Source organism: Columba livia, chromosome 5 (genome assembly GCF_036013475.1).
Source record: "Columba livia isolate bColLiv1 breed racing homer chromosome 5, bColLiv1.pat.W.v2, whole genome shotgun sequence".
Lineage (NCBI taxonomy): Eukaryota > Metazoa > Chordata > Aves > Columbiformes > Columbidae > Columba > Columba livia.
Window position 1 is genome coordinate 43013094 of NC_088606.1, and position 22424 is coordinate 43035517.

The window sequence follows — 22424 nt, forward strand, 5'->3', positions numbered from 1 at the left end:
AAGTGAGAGGAAAGGACGGGAGAGAGAGGAGTGAGACCTGCCCCTTTCAGCAGGAGTAAGTTTTAGATGGCTTAGCTGCTTGTTGAACTTCACCATCAGGAAGGCAGAGGTGATGCATCCAGTTCTCAAAACTAAGAAAACAAATTTTTGTTAGTAGCCAGTGAAATTGAGCTGGATATTGGTACAAAGCCAGAGAGTCTTTTAAAGCTGCTTATGTCCAAGACTTCATGTAAAGCACAGGTCCTTATGTTGATCCCTGAAACAGGTTTGACTATTACCCTCTTTAAACTATTCACTAGAAAAACTTCCTTTAAAAAATTAAGTTGGTTTTGAGATAACCTGGCAGAAATCTTTGCCTTCCAGTGCATTCTCCAGTCTCTTAACAGTAACAAGTAAGTTTCAGTTTTCTTTTAATTCTCCTACACTTTTAGGACTATTTTCTAAAGATTGTGGGAGCTGTCTGTACAGTTCAAGAACAGAATGAATCCTGCTGTACATGTCTTACATGAACATGCTTATACAACTAAAGAGGAAAGTATGTGAGTGCTTATTCTTTTTTATTTAGGCTAGCTTTATTTAACCTTCCATCTCAAATTGTGGGGATAATTAATGTGACTTGTTGTTTTGCATTTTGTTTGTTTGAAAAATAAGGAAAATTAATTTTTAAAATTGGACAAATGCACATTCAGGGTCTGGTTTTTGTTTATTTTATATCTCTCCCTGTCGGTGGAAAAAGAAAATTAGTCAAAGAAGCAGGCCTTGAATATTCGTTTTTATTTTGTTTCAAATTCTTATTTAAACAACCATTGTCGCAAGTAAGAAGAACAGATCTTTTTCATGATAGGTCATAAAATCTCTCAATGTAAAATTTTATAAAAGTTAAATTGAAAAGAAATATTTTTTTTTTTTTTAGAGTAGGTGGTATTATGAGTTAAAAAATGGAGTTTTCATGCAGCTCTATATTGTTGTTTAGGTCCTACACATTAATTAAGTAGCACTATGTATATGGAGGAAATTAGGCTGAGTTTTTTGTAAAATCACGGCTCTTATAGGCAGCACAAGAACACCTAGACTTTTATTTTTAAGGGCTTTTGTTTATTTTTTGTTGTTTTCTACAAGATTGCACGCTTCCACAGATAGAGAGAATCCTGAGGATGTGATACTTAACTTATACCAAGAACACAGAAACTGAAAGGGCAGGAAAGACTTTAAAAAAACACTTACAAAAAAATTTTTAAAAAATATTATTTATTAGGCTGTTCTCTGTTATGTTTCCAGGAGTCTGATTTACAGCTCTATGACTTTTTGACTCTTGAATTAATTCATTACCATGGTAGAAAAGCAACCTGTGGAAATTGTGTGTCCTACCATGATCCAAAGGGGAAGGCTACATTGCCCAGGGCTCCAGCCTGTTTGGATGGTGGTTGTACATAGAAGATAGTGGGAACAGGGAACTTTAATGTACATTTGTCAGGGCAATCCTTTTGTTTCTGCAAAGTTACTAATGTGATTTTTTGAGGGCAGATTTCATGTACCAGATGCAGTAAATATTCTCCTACTGCTTTGGGTATATTTATAGCTGACACAGTGTTGTGACAGCATTGCAGATAGCTACTTCTTGTGACGAAATCAGCATAGATACAGCAGCAATAATTGCAATTCAGGCTAAGTCCTAGGTATTTATTGGCTTCCTGGGTAGATTTTACAGCCTTCACTGAGCTTCTGTGGCCAGGCTTCTGTCTGTATGAAAGAGAACTAGTTTAAAGATAGCTCAGTTGTGTCTGCACTTCACAAACTGACAGCAGCATAAATGCATCATCCAGCATTCCTGGGGTTCGCATCACATCAGGTGAAGTGCCATTGTCAGCCACATACAAACCAGAAATGAAGCAGGTAAAAACAATATGTGTTTTAAAAGCCAGGGAAATACAAAGCAACTGCTTTTGTATTTCTCAAAGGTAGGCCATTTTTATCCAGAAAGCAGTGTTTGTTTTCCAAGGCTGTACCTCATGGACAAACTTCCTTCTCCATTATGGTTCTGAAACATGAGGAAGAGTTTGCCTCAGGCACCAAAAGACAATAAACTACTCACAGTTCTGTAGGGAAGAGTCAGGATTTTGCTAGTGGCATGGTAGCAGCAGCAGTACAGGTTGGGCGGGAGTTTGAAGACCAGTACAGCAAAAATAAGACTGAACTGTTAAAGTACATCCTGTGCAGCTCTAACCATACCACTTCACTTTTCTGTATTTATTCTGTAAAGCCTTCCAGCTCCTTCTTATTCTACTGCTGTTTTAAAAACACTTTGGAATTTACTATTAGTTGCTTTGCAATAGAAGAGTGAAGTGCTATGTTCATCTATAAATGAATATGGTTCGCATGCAGATTGCAGTCTCTCTCCATCCTTAAACACGTGGTGTGACCAAGTTTGTTCCACTGCGAGGGCACAGGAGAGTGCGTATAGCCCTCTGCCCTGTGCTGTGGGGTCAGATTTGAACTCTCCGTGATTTGCTTCATTTGTTACTGGAACTTGAGATACAGCAATTTGTGGTAGCAACCAAAGTAGCAGTTGTGGATTCCAGTTTTCACTCATTCTGACTGGTACCTTCCTCCTTTTCTTTCTTTCTTCATCATGCAACATTGAGCACTATTTACTCAGCTGTGGCCTGGAGACAGGAAGGAGCAATGTGGTCGCACACCAAAACTGCCCTTGTTTATTCCAAGCAGCTCTTGGCAGACAACATGGTACATGGGCAAATGTAATTTTCTGCATGGTCTTCACTGACCTTGCTGTAGAGAACAGGAAAACAGTCATCACAGCAAACCATGGACACTTCCTAAGGTCTGTGGTGATCCCCCCTCCTGTGTAATAGGTACTCATCTCTAGGCTGAGAAATGGTTATGACTTATTGGTCGGACACCTGGGATGTCCACAGGCTGAGTTGTCTTATGGCCTGAAAGAGTCGGCCTGCAAGCTTCAGGGACTCATTTGGTGCCCTGTCTTCAGGCATAAGAAGCAAAGGGCTGCTTTCTTTAGAGAAGGAACGCCTCTGTGCCACTTAGGCTTTGTGTGCAGTTCTTATCTAAATAGACTGTTTGCTCCAAGTGCGAAACTGTTATTAATTCCACTTTTTTTGACAATGAACTTCACCGTCCGATGTGCTGGCTGGACAGGATCTCTGCTACCCTTTCCCAAAGCCTTTTTGAGCAGACTTCTGCTTTTGTTCTGTGTCATTTCGTTGTTTTGTGATGGAGGAGGAAGGATGATGCTCTGACTTGGTATGAAGAGGGAGGAGAAAAAGGCAACATAACATACTTTTAATATTTATAATAATTTATTTCTAGCAAGTGAGAGATCCCTATTTATGCCTCAGACCTAATGCTTGCTTAGGGCCCAGTTACCCTCTCCAGCTGCTTTTGTCTAGCAACTTGACAGGGACTGCAAACAAAGTGTGACTTTCTCAGGAAACCTCATCCTTCAAAAAAACCTTAAACTCCTTCACCTTCAAGGGGAGAAGAGAAGAGGCTAAGATTCAGGATTAAGGAAAAGGGGCTTCACTGATGAAAGTTGGCAGATTATCCTCCCAGAGCCTGTCTGTTCTGAATGCATGAGGGAAGCTTTGTGCACTGCTGGACACCACACTGTGAAAATCTGAAGGGGATCAAAGCAGAGTGAGAGATATGACTGGGCTGGGTAGGGAGGGATGTAGAGGGTAAGATAAACAGACTTAACTTTAAATGTAGTTATCAGTTAAACAGATTGAATAAGATACAGTATGAAGAAAGGATTATTATAATGATCTGTTGACAAATGAAAGGAAAAAATAATGTAGAGCAAGAGGTATAGAATGCATAAACAGGAATTTAAACTTAAACAAAGAAAAAATGCAAATTGAGTATTGCATAAAGCTTCCAGATGGTGTGACTCCTCAGACCAACATGTAGACTTTTTAGACAAAGATTGGAAGTTTAATACCCAATGTTATTCAAAGCTAGATTTAGAAAGTGTTTAGTAGTTGTAAGAGATCCATACTATCCTCTTCAATTACGAGAAAGTGTCTGTTTCAGAAGAGCCTCTTTGTGCCCAGCTTCTCTGTTTTTCTGTAACCCACTTCCTATGCTGAGCCTGTTGAAGATGATTTTTTGAAACTTGAATGTAGCTTACATGATCAGATAGTTTTCTAAGAACCTAGGACCAGAAAAATATCCATTGCTATAAATGCCTGTTGATCTAACAAAGTAACAGAGAAGAAAATTTTATTTCCTTTTTCTAGTGTCATGAAAGAGAAATAGTAAGCTGAAGATTTGGTTAAAAATATGCATCTTCCTGCTCATGATAACTGGACTTTTTCAATAATATCTTTTTGCAGTTATACATAAAACTTGGTGATACTTTCCTTGATGACATTCAGGGAACTGATTAGATAACATTGCAGAAGAAAACCCCACCATTCCACTAGATACCATCATTAACCCAAGCTCAGATATACACTCACTGAGGGACCAAAGTAGTATCTGCAATAGAGAGCAGCCTCTGGTTTGTGTTTTAGTAAGAAATAACAATACAAGACAGTTACAGTGCCCTCCATATTCTCCCAGAGATCTGTAATTTCAGTGCAGTCACAGAAATTTAATACAGCTCAGCATTCAGGGTTTGGAAGAAGAGACATTCTGATGTAGTTGTCCATACAGTAAAACAGGTTGCACAAATCCTGCAAATGTCTTGTAGTTCTGCACAGGCTGGGACTTCCTTGTGTTTTAGCAGATTTCTGACTGCAGAGTTATTTTTTTTCCAGAATAAAATCACCTTTTCATAGCATGACCCTAAACCTAAAGTGCTTCATTAGACAGAAAGCCCTCACAAGAGCAGTGCAAAGTATAGTACTCTACAGAGTGTCTCTAATGGGTGTCAAAGAAATTGACAGCAGTGTTTTTTCAGCTATAGGGTTTCCTGAAGTAAAGAGAAAAATAGGAGCTCTCTCCTCTCTTTCCTTTGCTTCCCTGGCTAATAATATAGATAAAGGAGAAGTCTATAACTTGATTTTGGTGGCAGTATTTCTTTGGTCAGCTTTTAAAATATTAATTTGGCTGGGTTGGATGTTGCAGTGAAATATCCCTTTGATACTGCATACCTGCTTCTTGCAATGTTTGTCAAAGGCATAGCGTTTTCCCTTTTTCTTGCTTTAGTCGATCTGCCAGGCTCTGAGGAGTTGTGGAGATATGGAGAAGTTGTGCCTGTCATCTGAGACAAGGCTGATTATTTGGATGGGAGCCTAAGGAAGGCTAAGATGTGCCTGTGGCAAAAGAACTCATGCTCTGTACCTCAGTCCTAATGCCCGTGCCCTTTGGATCCCCTCCCTGGCTACTGCTTGGCTCTTCTTCCAGCCCTGGCTCTTTCTTCCATACTTTGCATTCTTCTGTATATAGAAGTACTGCAAAATTGCTGGTGTTCTCCCTGACTTCAATCCACAGCCTTTTGGACTGTGAACATACAATCATGTAGGGCTTTTTGATATTCAGTACGTTTCCATCCCCTTGGGATCCCATAAGCTTCCCTAAGAGTCACCTCTTTTAGACTCCTGCTGAACCACAGGGGCCTTTCTTGACCAGCCTTTCACAAAGCTGCTCTCTAAAACATGAATCATTTGATTGGTTTTCTTGTGTTTTTTGGATCTTCGTTCTATGCTTCCTATAATACAGTGACCAGATATGTACACATTATTCCAGAAGAGACCATCCAGCTGCCTTACCGAATGCCAAAGTAATAACGTCTGTGGTTTATACTCTGAAGCCTTCCATATACAACCCAAAAACCTTGTTTGCCTTTGTTACTGCTGCCAGATGTTCTGTGGATGGTTTTCAGGCGTATTGTGGTGTTGTTACCATGCCAGTGAATTTCAGCAAATTTAAGCAACTTTGAAATTATTCCTTTTTCCACATGGTTATACTCAAGTCAAACCAAACTGTGTTCTCACTTGAAACTGGCCCGTTTTGGTTGCCTCTTTTTCACACTGAATCACTACCTGTTACCAGTTTATCTGCAGGAGCCTCTTCAGTGGGATTTCACCTTTATCAGGCCTTTTTCTCATTGTCTTTGCTGGCAGCTCCATCTGAAGAGCCCAGCTCCGAGGCTCTATGGAGCAGTTATATTGTCATTAGCACCCAGTCTACTTGAATTGAGAGAAGGGAATATGAGGGTTTTTTCCTAAAGAGGAAGCAAGGGGAGGGAACAGCCTGTGAAAGAATTACAATATTCTCGCCTCTCTTTCCTGCAGATTTGCTGACAGCACAGGAATACCACTGCCTGCTGCAGCTGCTGTGCCCTGACTTCCCAATGGAACTCACTCAGAAGGCAGCAAGGTGGGTTCTCATCCTCTCTTATGGGGCAAGATCAGTCCTACACACACAGACTTAGGAACTGGATCTGTAGGTAAAGGTATGAGGAAAAGATATACCATGTTTTGAGGTTAAAAACAGGGAGTTTTACTAGGAGTGAAAAGGAGTGTATATTTAAGGTATGCAGGGACTGAAATATCAATGCAGAATTCTGCTGCTGGCTGTATATTCAGAAGATGAGTTGCATATAGAAGAATGTTAGCCAATGTGTTTTTAACTGACGTTTCAAACACTGGTTACCATCTTTAAAATGGTTCCCCCTTATCCCAGCTTCCTCTGGTTATCACATTTAAAAGGTACTAACTTCTGAAAGATTGCTGGTGTTCTAAACTATGTTAGCAAAGAACACGGTAGCTAATCTATTTGAAACTTCATTTTAATCTAGACAAGGCCTAAAGCAGATAGATGGCTCAGGGCACTGATAATGTGATATGGAATTTTTTACTGATAGTGCTTGCTGTTTCCAGTCCAGCCACAGTTGATTATTAACTATCTGATAGTGAAAATGAAATGAGGTATATGGATCTGTTGGGATGGGGGGGTCAGTTTAGATCTCAGCAGAGGTGCACACACATACATGCATAATCACAACAAGCTTACTGAATAAATGCTCTCATTTCTAGCTGTCTCAGCAGAGAGGGCAAGGAACTTTAACTTTTTTCACGGACCTAGATAAGACATTTGGAAATAGGATCCAGACACGTGATCATGGTGTTAGCTGCTGCCTATGTTGTTCATGGCCTAAATAGTGAAAAGGTCTTAATATTCTATTTGTCATTCTGTTGTTTTTCTTTAGCATCAGAGTCCCATGAAAATTTTATTAAGAAAGGAAAGTAAAAAAGAGAAGTGTTATCCATCTGCTAGTGCTTCTGCTTGGCTGATTCTTTGGATTCTTCCCTGGCTCATATGTGCTGCTGTCCAATTTGAACTGCAGTTAAAGCTGTGTTGGTTCAATTAAAACTAAAAGTTGAGCACCGTTTTCCCTCTAGCTCATCAGTGGGCCTTTGGGGCTCCACAGAGTACAGCTTCTTGGCCTCCAATGCAGACTAAGAAAGAATTCTGACCCTTTAACAGGGACATATTTGCTGCTTCCTTTCACGGAGGTACACGAGCACCAGTCCCGTGCACTGGTGTGTATTTCATAGGGTTCCAGCTGACCTGAGCAGGATTTGTGATGCTGCATGAAAGGAGACTTCAGTACATCTACACATGTTATGATGTTTTTGTCAAGGAATTTAATCCACAAGGCTGTTGTAAACTAGAGGCCCTATTCAGGGCCCTGCTGCGCTCTTGTGCATGTGCTGTAGAGACGGACAGGCCGACGTTGGGAGCAGGTGTTGGAGAGAAATGAGACCTCTGTCCAAGGCACCCAGGTTCAGGTGGGGATGACCTCACTCCTACTTACAGCTGGCTAAAGATTTACTTACACAATGATATTATTGCATTACAAGCTAATCTAGTTGAATGATTTTAATAGAAGTTCTCATAATTCCAAACCATCCTTCTCTATCCTTCCAACTGTTGCTCACTCGCTTGTCCTTTTTCTGGTCTGCACTTCCCATTGTCCTCCTTGGTCTCTGCCAGTGAGAAAGGTGAACTCTGCAGGCTGCCTTCCCGCACCAGCTGATTGAGGCCTTGCAAACCATGAATGTCACAAGCAAACCCACTGACATTATTCCTCCTCCAGTCTGTATACCCCCAATGGTTTTGTTGCTAATTGGCTTGGGAAAGGAATTAAATAAAGTAGCAGCAGGAGTAGCCAGAGTATTCACTGGTAGAGCCAGGACCTGTGTAATTATCGGCACTCTTGGGAAGAGAGCAGTTGTGGTTGTAGTCTCGGTGCTGCATGACTGAGATGATCTCACAGCACGGTGCACTCCACTCATCCAGGAGCTGTTGCTACGCACTGATAACAAACACTGGGATGAAGATCAGGAAATGTCAGAGCAGAAGAACAGAGGCTACAACAGTATAGGTTTTATTAGCGTGACGCCAGAGAGCTCTATTATTTCTGTTCCTGGTGCTACACAAATGCAGAAGTCATACCCAAAAAAGAACCAGGCTATCTGTGTCTCTGGGATTTCTTGGATTTTTTTTTTTCTTCAAAGGGTTATAGCCATTAGCAGATTGAAGATTTCAATCTGCAGAGATATCTTTGATCTTCAGAGACACATTTTGGCTGAGTCTTGAAAATGCAGGAAGACAGAAAATGAAGGGGTTTTTCTGGTTTGATGCCATGTTTCCAAGATCTGTACCTGAGCACTGACTTTTCTCTTGTAATGGAAATACAAGAAACTCTGTGCCCACATTTGAGTAGCAAGAGCTGAGTAGTTCACAGCTTCTATGCTGTTTTATGTGGGGTGTGGGAGCTCATGTTGCACTGATCAGTGCTAATGGAGGTGGGGCTTGCAAGTCTCTACCCCTGTTGTTAAAAGATTGGCTGAGAGTGCAGATCTTGACCTTTTTGTATGTTCCAGTTGTTTTTGCCTCCATCTGTTAGTAAACAAACCAAGTCCCTGAAGACTCATTTGAGCCAGCTGGGCCTTAAGACAGATTGTGTCAGTTAGCCTTTAATGGTAGCAAAGGACAGTAAAAGTCCTTTCAACTTGCCTGGTCTAGAGTTTGTCCTGGGGACATCCTGTCTAGTCTGCATTTCTGAGATTTTAGCCGCAATCAGTACATCATAAAATTTCCCCATTGGCACAGTAGCCAGACTTTCCTGCCATCCAAACCCGCTTGAACCCTGAAAGACCACTGTACCCTTTATGGGGGCCCTCAAGTGTAGGCATCTTTCTTCAGTCCTTTCCAAAATTTCCCCTTGATTTTCATTATTCATTGAGTGCTGACTATGAACTTTGTAAATAAGTCTGTACCCTTGAGGGCTTAAAGTCTAACTTGAACAAGAAAGAATGACAAAAGAATCTCTTGAAATATCAGCTGCCTGATGATGAACTATTTGGAGCTGCAGTTCAGACTTGCAGATTTTGTCCTCAATTTTGGTCCTACTGTCTGGGTTACAGTGCATGGCTAGGATTCTCTCCTTGCCAAATGTTTCAAGGAAGAGGTGCAGATATGTTGCATATGATGCTCTCCCAGTTTCCCTGGTTGCTCAGTCAGCTGGCTATGTGGGGCGATAGCCAGCTGCAGTCTATCTCCTCATAAATGATTGTATTGGATTTAAAGACTTCTCAACATTTCCGGAGTGCAGACCCCTGCGCCAAGTGGAGTCAGTAATCCAGCACTAGAGTGCACCTGCTTCTGTTTAGACGCTCCTTCGTCACATATGTGCTGTACAGACTTCCTTAGAGGCTCCTTGCTGTCTTCAACAGCAAGAAATGCCCAGCAAATTCTCAGACCTCTGCCTGCTTCCTCATGGTCTCCTCTAAACAAGAGACTAGGACTTGGTGCTGCAGAGCGCAGCTATCAACCAGAGCTTTAAATTTAACAAATGAAATGAGTTGATTGTCATGAAGGTGATGTAATATTGTCTCTCTGCTTAACAAATATGCAAAACCTCTCCAGTGTTATTCTTTTGCATCTCCAGGATGGAGAAATGCACTGGCAAAAGCTTCAGAGCTTGTGCTTGGAGGGTATCTGGGAGACAGACCATAATTTCAAAGGAGGGAGTGCAGCTCATCAGCAATGTGGCCCATCGCATTTCCAGTGCTTAAATAGTGGCTGGAAGCTCCAGTGGCTGAGCAGCATTGCCTGAGAGATGAAGATGCTCTGCCTGCCAGCTTCAAAGCTATTTCCTTGATGTGGCCACTGACAATCTCAGTAACATGCTTATTAGTGAGAATTAAGAACTGAAGCTACTGCTGCTTTAGAGAGGGGGAGGAGACTTCTGGAACATAATAAATAAATCAGAAGCACTTTGACATCTTCAAAGGGTTTTGTTTTAAATACTGGCTTTTCTCCTGGGGACCCTCTTAGCCCCAGTCTTTCTTCTTTGAGATAATTAATTCAAGCTGTTCTACATGTTTCATTTTGCCACAGTGAACAGAACTGGTCTGAGTGGCAGGGAAGCCTTGTAAGATCCTGTAACTCTTCTAGGTCAGCCTCCCACACAGCTCCCTGGAGCCTTTTACATGAGATAGAACAGTGTTTCCCCAGCAATGTGCTTAGACCATTGACGCTGCAGGAGTTGGTCTGTGGGTTGCATTTGGCCCCATGCTCAAAAGGATCCTACTAGATGACCTGTACTTTGGCTATAACGAACTGGTAGTCCTTCTCGTATGACATGATGTGCCAGACACTGACTGTACAGGGTCAGTAGATGTGCACACAGTTGAAAAGAAGTACCAACTACCCTTCTCTAGCATCGTCCAAATATTCTGTTGTGGTGTTTTGTTGTGTTTTGATTTTTCTCTTCAAAGGGAGTGTTTCCTTCTGTTTTCCAGTCAGAGCTGTCATTCATGAGCCTAAGTTGGATTTTCCCCACTTAAGAGACTAACCTGTTCATCCTTATGTAGTGACAGTGACCAGAGCATTGTTTTTGTTTTAATTTTTATGAACATTTTTGCCCTAACTTACTTCTGGAATCCAGGCCTTTTTCCCGAGAGGAGTTGAACTTTGCGATCACTTATTCTTCATCGTTACAGCCTGTTGCTGATCCTTTCCATATTCATGAAGTATGTTTCAAAATAGCGATGCATGTAGCTCCCTACATGCACCTGGGGCTTAGCAGAGAGAAAGACAACATTGTCTCTGGCCCAAGAAGTCTTCAATTTCCATGAAATTTGACCTGATAGTTCAAATGATAGACCTGATAGATATGAAAAGAGACTGATTCATTCATCAGGGAGGTGAGGATATTCACAATACATCATTAGAAAGCTAATTGTTCATGCAACATTATTTCCTCTGTAGTCAAGTCAAGTTTGTTTGGGTATAGATTGGGAATGAATGATTGTTGTTATCCTTATCAATCTGAAAATATCCCCATTTGATGAACTCTGGTATATAGAGGTGTAGCATAAGTCTCATTCTGCTTACATCAGTTTAATACTTGTGTAACTGTCTTGTCTGTATCACAGTTACTCTTTGTGTAGCTGTGTGAACCAGCCTTGCAGGTTTTAGGCCAGTTTTCATTCCATCATGTCCACTAGGCTTTGAATGCTTGACATCCGTGTCACACTACAGCTGAAGTGTGTGATAGCATTGACATTCAGGATCTTCCACTCGATGCATGTTCTTAAGCCGCCTGTATTTGATATTAGGATGTCCATATCCACACAGCAGTGGGTGTCCCCATTCCTCTCCTAACCTCTCATACTGGGCCAAGCCACGAGCAATCCTCAGCTGCACAGAGCACCCTGGCTGCATTTTCTTTAGATCTGGGGTTCCTGGTTACAGCCTTCAGTTCTTTTGTAGATGCTGAAGTGTTTCTTTCATCTTATCCTAGGATTGTGCTGATGGACGATGCTATGGATTGCCTGATGTCTTTTTCTGATTTCCTCTTTGCTTTCCAGATCCAGTTCTACTACTCAGGTAAATGCCAGGAAGCTGCTGGCTTCACCCACTAGTATAGCATCACAGCTTTACAGCTTCCCAAGCTCTGTGCTTTTTTTAAAACTTGTAAGGATATGGATTTTCACAGAAAATAGATAAGGGAATCTACTGATGACAGGCATCACTGATGCCAAGAGATTAGGAGGCTTCATAAGGAGGTTCCAAATTTTTGTGAATAACAAGATACTTGTAACTGTTATGGCTTATGCATGTGTTAGTCTTAGCCTTGAGAAATAAATTTCCAGCTTTATCTAGAGTATGTTAGCACCTAACAATTAGCTTTTACTATGAACGGTGGTTTGTTTTTTTCTGTTCCTTAATACTGCATTTCTGTCTCTGAAGTATTGGTCCCTGCTAGAGACAGGATAAGAAAAACCCACCACCTGGTGCCTTGAAAGGAAAAGGACCTGGACAAATGGATACAATTCTTCCCTCTAACACTGGCCCAACTGTGAGCTGGTTTCAGCTCGAATTGTTTCTGAACTGGATATAGTTTCCATTAGTTTGGGAACCCCCAGTGGACTCCTCTCCCAAGAACTTTTCCAGCCTCCCTTTGAAACCACATCAAATTGCAACCACCAGAACACTTTTTGGCAAAGAGTTGCACAGGTCTGCCACCTGTCCCATGAAGAACCACCTCTTGCGTTTTATTTGAGAGCCCCTCGTTGGAAGGGAAAATGAACGGTCAATCCCCATCTACTTTCTTCATATCGCCAGTCATTTATCATATTCTACCCCTCTCCCCTAGTCTGAGTTTTAACTAGACGAGGTACTTATTTTAAAATTCTTGTCAGGAAAACTACAAATCAAATAATATTAGTTTGTGGGTGTGTATATTTCCATATGCTCACCCACACATACACATCTGTAAAAATACCCATTTTTTTTTTTAAACCGAAGGTCAGGAGACAAGCAGGAAAAACTTGGATGAGCATGCAGGTGCTTGTTCTGTATAGGAAGACTGCTTTAAAATACAGTGGCCTGTTTGTCCTAGCCCCCCAAAAATGTGCTTGAGGAAAGGGAATCTCATTCAGAGAACTGCTTAAGTGTGCAAAAAGAGGGAAGCATTTGCTTTATCGAAGTTAGATGTGCTCCCAAGCACCAGGGACTGCTGGGGTGCCACTTATCTTCCAGCACAGAGCACTTTCTAAAGGCAACATAAGCTCATGGATTTCTGTCCACTCACACTTAAATAGCTCCCTCTGATGGATGTAGCTCACAGTTGGCCTCGACCAGGCAAAAAGGGCCAGATTTGGGTACCAGGAGACACTGGCTAGAAGCTGTGGTCAGAGAGCAGACTTGGGTGGCCTGCTCATCTGATCCAACCTGTCACTTCCCAGCTTTTTGGCAGTTAAGAGTCAGCTGCTATCCCTAATACAAAAATTTCTCTTTCTCAGTAGTTCTTTGTAGAGACTTCCTCTCTAAGTCCCCTGTGCATATTGCAACATTATCTAGAACAATTAATCGAAGAAAAACAGTTCCAAATAGTGATTTTGGGTTGGGCAGAACCAGGCTTGTAATACCTTTAGCTGGGGACAAAAAATGTGTTTGGAAAGTTTTTCTCTGATGTAACAAATATTTCCACTGAGCTGCAGAACCTCAGCACAGCCCCAGGGCCCGCTGACATCCTGCCTTTCCTCTCTACCCGCTCACGCACTGCGTTACACTTCCAGTCACTCGGGGCCTGAATGCCACTGGAGTCCCCGCAAGCCCGCCCTGGTGTCCCCACACGCCAACAGCCCAGCCTGGGCTGTGCACCCAGGCACAAGGCACACACACAGCCTGTCATACGCTCTCCCACCAACCCACACACGTGGAAACCACTCCAAATGGAATCTAGATTTGTAAACTGCTGACCACATCCATAAACAAACTTGTTTAAAATTAGATTCTTGCAGTAAACAGTGGGTAGTGTGAGGAGCCTGGGGAGAGGCTTTCTGCCAACTCTAGCCCTGACCTGCCCCAGCCCTTCCTCCAGATCCCGTGTTATATTTATTTTGGAGGAGCACAAAGACAAGCTGGGATACAGCCTGGAGCCCTGACTAACTCGCTTCCTTTCCTCCTCTTGCAGTTCCATATAGTTTGTTCCCAACTTGGATGAGTTCTTAGTCAGTGGCAAGAAGGAAAACATTTTAGACTTTGCAAACTAGTTTAGTGTTCGATGTCAACTTTCAGGCTCTGCTGTTTTATCCGTGTGCTACCCAGCCTCTGTTCCCTTGAGAGCAATCTTGTTCAACAGAGTCAGTGTCCTCTCATCATCATCCTGACAGGAAGAAGCCAGCAACTTACATGGAAGTGGCTGTTTGTCCCTGCATAAAAGCTGATCTGAATATGCAGGATGCCACAGTGTTGTGCTATTTTCCTGTTGTTGCTACATACAACACAGAGCAGGGAATGACAGTTTAATCTCAGGTCTGGTTGGTCAGGAGGATGCTTTGCTGGTTATAACCCCGAGTTTTAAGTTGGTTTTGTTTTTTTCAGAGTTCCTGGAAAGTGTTGCAGTCATTTATCAAGATCTACTGTCTGGTAAGAATCCAAATACTGTGATTGTGCCAACATCATCCTCTGGGCAACATCGGCAGCGCCAACCCCCAAATGACTGCAGCCCGCTCGATGGGGTAGATGCATCTGTCTTCTACCAGTGCCTAGAGTCCTTGTGTGACAGATCAAAATACAGGTATGAACTGAGTCTAAACCACAGATTTGAAGTCTGTGTCTCTGGAGACCCTTTGCAAGTTTGGAGCTGTGAAGAAATACAGGACTTTGAACAAGCGGTAACTCCCAAATAGATCTCATTGGAGGAATATGAAGGGAGAGATCATAGCCAAACCACTTCAACCAAAGGAGGAGCGCAGTTTCATGTACCTAAGAAACATGAGGTTCGAGCTGATTCTTGAAGTAATGGATTGATTTGGGTCTCTGCTTTTCTCCTCTCTTCTGCATTGGCGCTTTCATCAGGGAGGAGTCCATCTACCATCATGAGTTAACTAGAGGAGATAAACACATTTGTGTTCTTGGGTGTTGAAGCACAGGGAAGGCTCACTGGGGTGGATGGAGTCTGAAGCCTCAGTACCTAGACAAGGTCACCCTGCTGGTCTGTACCCCAGCCTGTGATGGAGCTGGTCTCCAGTTATAGATCCCAGGTACAAGACCAGCCATGGTTCAGCAGGGAGTGGAGCAATACCAGACCTTACTGCATAGCTTTCACAGACACTTTCTTCATAGTTTCTTGCAAGTAGAGAGAACATGCCCTGCTAGAAGGTCATGGGCTAAATTCACAAAGAGACTCAGGACGCAAGTTTCCCACGGTTCCTGTTTTAGGTGCCTGAATCCAAGATGATCCACAAAGTTACTGCTGAACTGCTGTCCAGTACTATAGACATCTAAGTGTGGAGATGCCAGGTTGTTTGGTTCTTTTAAATTATACAAGTTCTGCATTCCCTGTGAGCCCTGAGAGCTTCAGCTGGGAAGGATATTGTGAGCCCATCTGGTAGGTCAGGCTCTGCACAGCACTGTGAGGGGATCCATTCCCAGCCTTTCATCCCGTTGCTCAGTAGTCAGACAGGCTTTGGTAACCACCCTTGCCTCAGAGATCACCAGCCCACACCCACGTCTCCCAGCAGTGCCACTACACCATGGACTGGTCAACACTTCCTCTTTATGAGGCAGTTTTATTTTGCATTAAACCCTTTAAGGAGCATTAGGCAAGAGCAAGAACCACTGTGAGGATATTGCTTAGAAACCAGGGGTTAAGGTGATTATAGAAAAAGAGGACATGGGAATTTAATCCCCACCTAAATTTTGTTTTCTGACATATTTAGGCTACCACTTTAGGGGCTTTTCCTGCTCCTTGGATGACTATCAATGATAAAATGGAGATAGGACCATAACAACCCTTGTGAAAGTTTATGGTTGTGTAAAAGAAAGGATTTCCCCACTTGATTTTTGAAATAATGTGCTAAGATTTGGGATGTGTATGCCTCTGAGTGAATCTAGGCTTTTGTCCCTGTCCTTGGAATGGAGGTAGGTAAGACTGCTGCTAAGGATGTACCCCAGCTCAAACATCTCACTTAGCAAATGAGGAGCATATGCAATGCAAACAAGCAAGCTGGTGGTTATTGTTTTTAACTGAGTCAGGAGAACTTGACAATGCTAGAACAGGTAAAAGGACTTATTCCTCCAGTTTGAGCTGGGTCTTGGGGGGGGGGGGGGGGCAGGGAAAAAGATAATTTAAAAGACAAGATGACCTCTTTATCTCTTTTCCAAGCTGTCCACCTTCTGCTCTTGTGAAAGAAATGTTGAGTAGTGCACAGAGACTGACCTTCTATGGATTCCTTATGGCACTTGCAAAGGATCAGGGGATCAACAGAGCCCTAGGTAAGAGTCCTGTGAGTGGTGCAGCTCTAGAGTTTGTCATTCTCCTTTACTGTGGAGTTTCCCCTGTAATTATGCCCCAAGTTTTACACCATCATGAAGTGAGAGAAAATTTTTCCGTCTTTTTGTTGATGGGTTAAACTTTAAAAACATAACACTGTCCTTTACTGTTTGCTTGAAGCTGTGGAGCTTCATCAATGCTAAAATTAGATATGAAGTGCTGCCTGTGTTGGGTTGACCCTGGCTGGACACCAGGTGCCCACTAAAGCTGCTCTATCATTCCTTCTCAGCTGGACAGTGGAGAGGAAAAAATAACAAAAGGCTTATGAGTTGAGGTAAGGACAGGGACATCACTCAGCAATTATACCGTCACAGGCAATTAATAAATATTAATTTATTACCAATCAAATCAGAGTAGAATAATGAGAAAAAAACTAAATCTTAAAATGCCTTCTCTCCACCCCTCCCTTCTTCCTGGGCTTAACTTTACTCTCAAATTCTCTGCCTCCCCCGCTTAAGCAGTGCAGGCGAATGGGGATTAGGGGTTACAGCCAGTTCATCACCCATTGTTGTTGCTGCTCCTTCCTCTTTAGGGGGAGGACTCTTCACACTCTTCCCCTGCTCCAGCAGCAGGTCCCTCCTATGGTATCTCAAGTCCTGCCAGCAAACCTGCTCCAGCCTGGGCTCCTCTCTTTATGGGTCCACAAGTCCTGCCTGGTGCCTGCTCCAGCATGGGCTCTACACGGGGTCACAGCTTCCATTGGGCATCCACCTGCTCTGGTGTGGGGTCCTCCATGGGCTGCAGGTGGATCTCTGCTCCATCATGGACCTCCATGGACTGCAGTGGTCAGCCAGCCTCACCATGGTCTGCACCACAGGCTGCAGGGGAATCTCCAGTGCCTGAAGCAGCTGCTCCCCTCCTTGTTCACTGATGTTGGAGTCTGCAGGGTTGTTTCTCTCACGTCTTCTCACTCCTCTCTCTGTTGCTGTTGCTGCACAGCAGTTTCTTTCCCCTTCTTAACTATGTTATCCCAGAGGTGCTACCGCCATCACTGATGGGTTCAGCCTTGGCCAGTGGCAGGTCCATCTTGGAACTGGCTGGTACTGGTTCTGTTGGACATATGGGGAAGTTTCTAGCAGCTTCTCACGGAAGTCACCTCTTTAGCACCCCTACTGCCAAAATCTTGCCATGCAAACCAAATACACTGCCCTAAGATAGCAATGTTTTACCTCTTCACTAGCTGATCATTTTAGCAGAACTATGGTTTTAACATGTTTGGCTATAAAGGTTGAACAGAGATGGCCAGGAGACAAGGCAGCTGACTGCAGGTAGGCGGTAATGAAGTCCTGTCTTGTGTTTAGCCTTTCATTCTCCCACAGATTTAAATTACTGCTCTCATCCACAAGATGAGGAGGCACACCTAATGGAAAAACCTTTGCTGCCTCCTTGCCTAAAGACTTGAAGCCCAGTCTCTCCCAGCTCTTCCCCATCTTCTCTCAAGGCAACGTGATCTCACTAGTATGTTAATCTATGGCCTACAGAAAAATCTGGTGTTCTCATAGAACACAAATTGCTACACAATTCTGTGGAAACCAAGGGGATTAAAAAGCAGTATCTCATTGCTCATTTCTATGTGGTGCTGGTCAATATTGTTGTAGAGCAGGAAAGCAAAATGTTGCACTGGCAAAGGACAGTAGGTAATCCATACATCTTTCAGATTACTCATACTTCCATGTTGCCCCCATATTGTGCTCTTGCTTGTGCTCTTCCTTCTCTTGCAAAGGGAAACAGAAATGGCTTTTTGTGTTTGACAAGGCTTTATCAACGAGGTCTGTCTAAATGTGTGGAGGCCCAAACGCTCATCTCCACTCAGCAAATCATTTGGTAAGTGTAGGCCTTTTCTGTCTTTGGGTAGATATTCTCTCCCTCTACTTTTAGGCTTGAGCATTTGCCAGTCCCTGTGTTACAAAGAGGAACCGCAGTGAAAAGGTGTACCTTGCCTGAGGGCTTGTTCTTTTGCACAGGTGTGTGTCATAGTAGAGTAAAAGTGTCCCCTCCCTGGTTTGAGCCCCTTACAGCAACCATTTAAGCTGCTAATGCTCCTCTGGGGCAGGGCTGCTTACCCAGCAACATAGAGATTATACATCAAAGGTGCATTAATACAGCCCTGCAATCCCCTCTGCAAACAGGCTTAGGAAGCCGTGTACTCACTAGGCAAGGTGATTCCTGGATTGCACCAAGCAAAATCTTTTTTTCTTTGCCCTATGAAATCCACTTTCAGTTGAATGCAAAGAAAACAGATGAGCAGGAAAAATAATTCCTGCCCACAGCTTCCATTGTGCCATCTACAAAGCATGTGGGTTTTCATTCCCATTCATGTGGGCCCGTCCCCTGGCCCTCTGCCAGCCTCCTGCTGAGGCCTCTCACTGAGGAGGGGCAGCAGCCACAAGTCTGACAGGTGCTAGCATCTTGGCAAGGAAAGGAGGATTCTTTTCCTGGTGTCTTTTCATCTCTCCTGAAGGGTGACTTCAATAGTCTTTGGTCTGCAGGGGATCACAAGTTCCCCAAAGCCCTTCAGCAAGAGCGGTTTCAGGCAAAGGAGCTTTCGGTGAGGATGCTGCCTTCTCTCTGGTCTCACAAAACCAGTACCCCTGTTGAGGAGCAGGGGTAGGGATTAGAGTGGTTGGTTCAGGCTGGGGCAGCACTGATGAGTTTGTAAGGCAGCCTAACTCCAGTGTCAGTGTTGATTTGCGAGTCCTGTTAAGTGTTATTTACTGACTCTCCTAAGTAATTCTTGTGCCCTGGAGACCTCATTGTGCATTCTACAAATGCAGAAACAAGTTAAGCTTTAGCTGCTTATTCTTTTGATTAAGCCCATGACAGGGAGCAGGTTGGGACACTTCACTAGACCTCCTGACATTCTGTGTTGCAATGCCAGGCTTTCCTGTTCATTTGCAGGAGGGGAAGATCAGAACTGGAAGAAGAAGGGGAGTCAGTTGTGGTCTAATCTGGTTCTAATTTTTGGGCACTTGTTGCTGTGTTTTTGATGACTGCTGCCAGCTTGCCTGTGTGAGGCAGGTGGTTCTCCAGCCCCTCCTTTAAGAGTAAGGTGCTAGGAGCAGAAACCAGATCTGTGTCCTCACAGGGAGTACAAAGCCCCTTCCCAAAGATACTGAGTGTAGCACCCACGTATGCTGAAAAACAAGAGCATTCCTCACTGTGCTACCAAGTGTATCTTTCCTGGTGTGCAGTGGCACTATCCAGGTTATGGTAAGCAAGTCCTGTCATTTCTGTGCTGGCTGATTCCGCCCCCCTGTGACTGCTTGTACAAGGTGTAGTTTGTTAAAGAATTAGGAAGGAGGGGTGTCCTAAATGCTTCTGTCTTGCTTTCTGGGCTCTTCCTGAGGTGTCAGTGTCCTTTCAGAGAATGGCAAGGATATCAGCCAGCTGTTCCAGTCCTGAACTATACCCAAGTCCTTCATCTGGAACAGGTTTTCAGATGTGAAAAGGAGCATCTGACCTTATGCTAAGAGAGGGTACCTGATTACTGGCCCAGCCTTTCATGCTCTTATCCAGACAGCAAGCAACGCTAGAGCACAGTCCATCCACACTTACTCCTGTAGACTTAATGTGCACCAGAGTCAGGCCTGACTTTCCTGAATTGCAGGAAAGCAACAGTCATACTTGTGGCGTGTTTTGATCCCTAAGTTCAACACACCACAAGAAAGGCAAGTGGCACAGAAGTAAATGTCTCCCTGGGTGGTATAATAGTGCATGCTTCAGGCTGTGGCACAGACAACAACATATGTATTGCTTTGATAGGATCTAGGACTGGTGACTATATAAGGCAATTAGCAGAGGCCTGAAGTTGACAGGCTGTCATCTCTCTAACAGTCAGTAGTTTTGTATAGTGAATGGAAGCTGCCAATCCTTAGGGATCTTCAAGTTCTCTGAGAGGTGAGACTACTGAGAGTGCACATCCCATTTAGTCTGAACTCAACTAGTCTGCATGAAGGACACAGAATATGGACCGTCATTCTTTATCTGTCCATCATCCTCAACATTCAGTGTCCATTTCTCTAACAGGTGCAAGGAAGAGTCTTCTCTGTCTCGCAGGACAGGATTTCAGATGCTGCTATGGCTTGAGCACTTTAAGAATGAATAGCCTAACTCTCCTTTCCATTGTTTATTTTTCCAGGGGCTTTGCCTGATAAAGGAGACTTATTTGTGGACCCTGAAATGGATCAGGAACTTGAGAAATTGTAAGTGGAGTTGCCTAAAGTAAGAGGTAAAGCAACAGATTAAAGATGGTAGCATGCTAAGGAAGACTTAAGTATGAAGTACTATCCCTGTTCCTTTGCTCTACTGTAAAATACAGGAACTAACAGAGCAGCCTGAGCAGAGGCCTCCTTCTTTGGGGTGCCTTGGTGCAGCTAAGAAAATCCTAGCATAGGCTTCAGAAACAGCACTCCAGAACTACTATGGTAAAGGCTGGACATAACAAGTTAGGCTGCCTAGCCTTTGTCTTGTCTCTTTCAGGGTAGCTCAGGTTTCAGGGCTTTCCATCTCCGGTCCCACCAGCTCCAGCGGGGACACAGCAAATTTGCCTGTCCGTAACTCACCCAGGATTAACTCTCCCTGGAAGCCTCTACACCACTGGCGAAAAATGGATGCTGAGAGTGAAGGTTCCAATGAAGAGACAGACTCTTCTGAAAACTGAAGGTTGTGAGGATGGGCACTATTCCCACCTTGGGTTTCTCCAGAACCCACTGGAGGAACAGCACCTCCTCCCAGAGCATCTGCTCTGACATGTGATTCTGCCCATATCACCAGTGTGTGTGCAGCTGTGCCAGTCCCCCTTGCCAGGTCCACCTGTCTCTTCCCAGGAAGAACACTGCCTTTTTCCTAGCTCCAAATTTGTGCAGGAAGAGCTCCTTTGCAGAAGCCATTTTCAGCTGCAGAGTTCTGCCACCCTCTGCTGGCAGGCAAGCCAGAACAGGAGGCCCCAGCTCAGCTTCCACCTGGAAACAGTGGGGTGTTGTCTTACCAAGGCTCTCCCTCATGGTTCAGCAGGTGCTGAGCGGTGGGAATGCTACTGCAGGCTGCTTGCCAGTGTTCTGTTGTGTAGCTGTGTTCAGACTTGGCCTAGACAATAGAGTGGTTAAATTGCCAGCGGCAGCTCTGCACTCAGGCTCCATTATGATTATTCCCAGTAAAGCTGCACCTGCATATGATCAAAGGTAGAGAAATTCCTGAAGTTCCTAGAAAAGAATGGTGTAGATATTGCCATGCCACCTGCCTCTGCTTCCTCCTCCATGTGTCCAAGACTTGCCAAAGCAAATAAGCTAGACTGCAGTCAATGCTGCATGGTGCTGTCTGTTCCTCTGCTGAACTGAGATCCCTTCTGGGAGGCCTCCTGCTGCCTCCAACAGCAAATTAAAGTCACTTGGAAAAGCAAGCTTCACAGGGGTTGAAGGAGAGAGAGAAACAGTCTTTAAAAGTCCTTGGCCATGGGTGGTGTGGCTTGGAAAGATACAGAGCATCTGCTAGGGTTGGGTGGGCAGAAGCACTAGGGGAGAAGGAAGCAGTTATCAAACAAGTCCCAGGTATTTTTTACTAAATACTGTCATTGTGGCATAATAGCATAGCCCTTACAACTACAAAAGGAAGTAACATCTCATTTTGTTAATGGTAACTGACTCAGCAGTTTGGCCTCCACAGTCCTGAAAAGAGGGTCTAGCCCAGCTCCTGTGCCTCAGGTTGCAGAGACTGCTTATTTCCTGGGGCTCTTCAGTTTCTCTTGCTTCTTTGGGAGCCTCCTTGCTCCTTCTCTGCATAAAATGCTGCAGCATGGGCTACTCAGAACAGCTAACCCAAAGCTTGCAAGCAGCCCTGAGTGGATTCAACCCATGCTGGACCTATTTTAACACTAGTTCCAAAACTACTGCTAAGTCCAGTCCCACCTATGGAGGTAGAAAAAAAGGTTATTTATTTATTGTAAATTATTTTATTTATTAACGTGCTTGCTAACTGCACTTTCCCTCCCAGCCATCAGTGACTGTGACACCTTGGCAATAAAGCACACTCTGTAAGACCACTGCTCCGTCTGGGGTTTTCTGGGCTGCACCAGCCCCTCCTCAGGGTG

General features: G+C 43.8%; 1 protein-coding gene across 17 annotated transcripts in view; it reads left to right on the plus strand.

Annotated features, from left to right (window-relative positions):
• Positions 1-22424, plus strand: part of CSTPP1 (centriolar satellite-associated tubulin polyglutamylase complex regulator 1) — an 81210-nt gene that overhangs the window by 58112 nt on the left and 674 nt on the right. For 7 of the 17 annotated variants that reach the window (XM_065065981.1, XM_065065984.1, XM_065065980.1 and 4 more), the window contains 6 exons: positions 6273-6357; positions 11798-11883; positions 14386-14581; positions 16172-16281; positions 20478-20541; positions 20819-22376. In XM_065065981.1, the coding sequence (XP_064922053.1) occupies positions 6273-6357; positions 11798-11883; positions 14386-14581; positions 16172-16281; positions 20478-20541; positions 20819-20999 (722 nt within the window). In that variant the 3' untranslated portion in view covers positions 21000-22376. Of the gene's footprint in view, positions 1-6272; positions 6358-11797; positions 11884-14385; positions 14582-16171; positions 16282-20477; positions 22377-22424 lie in introns of those variants that run through there. The other 10 variants (XM_065065988.1, XM_065065983.1, XM_065065992.1 and 7 more) reach the window with 7 other exon arrangements.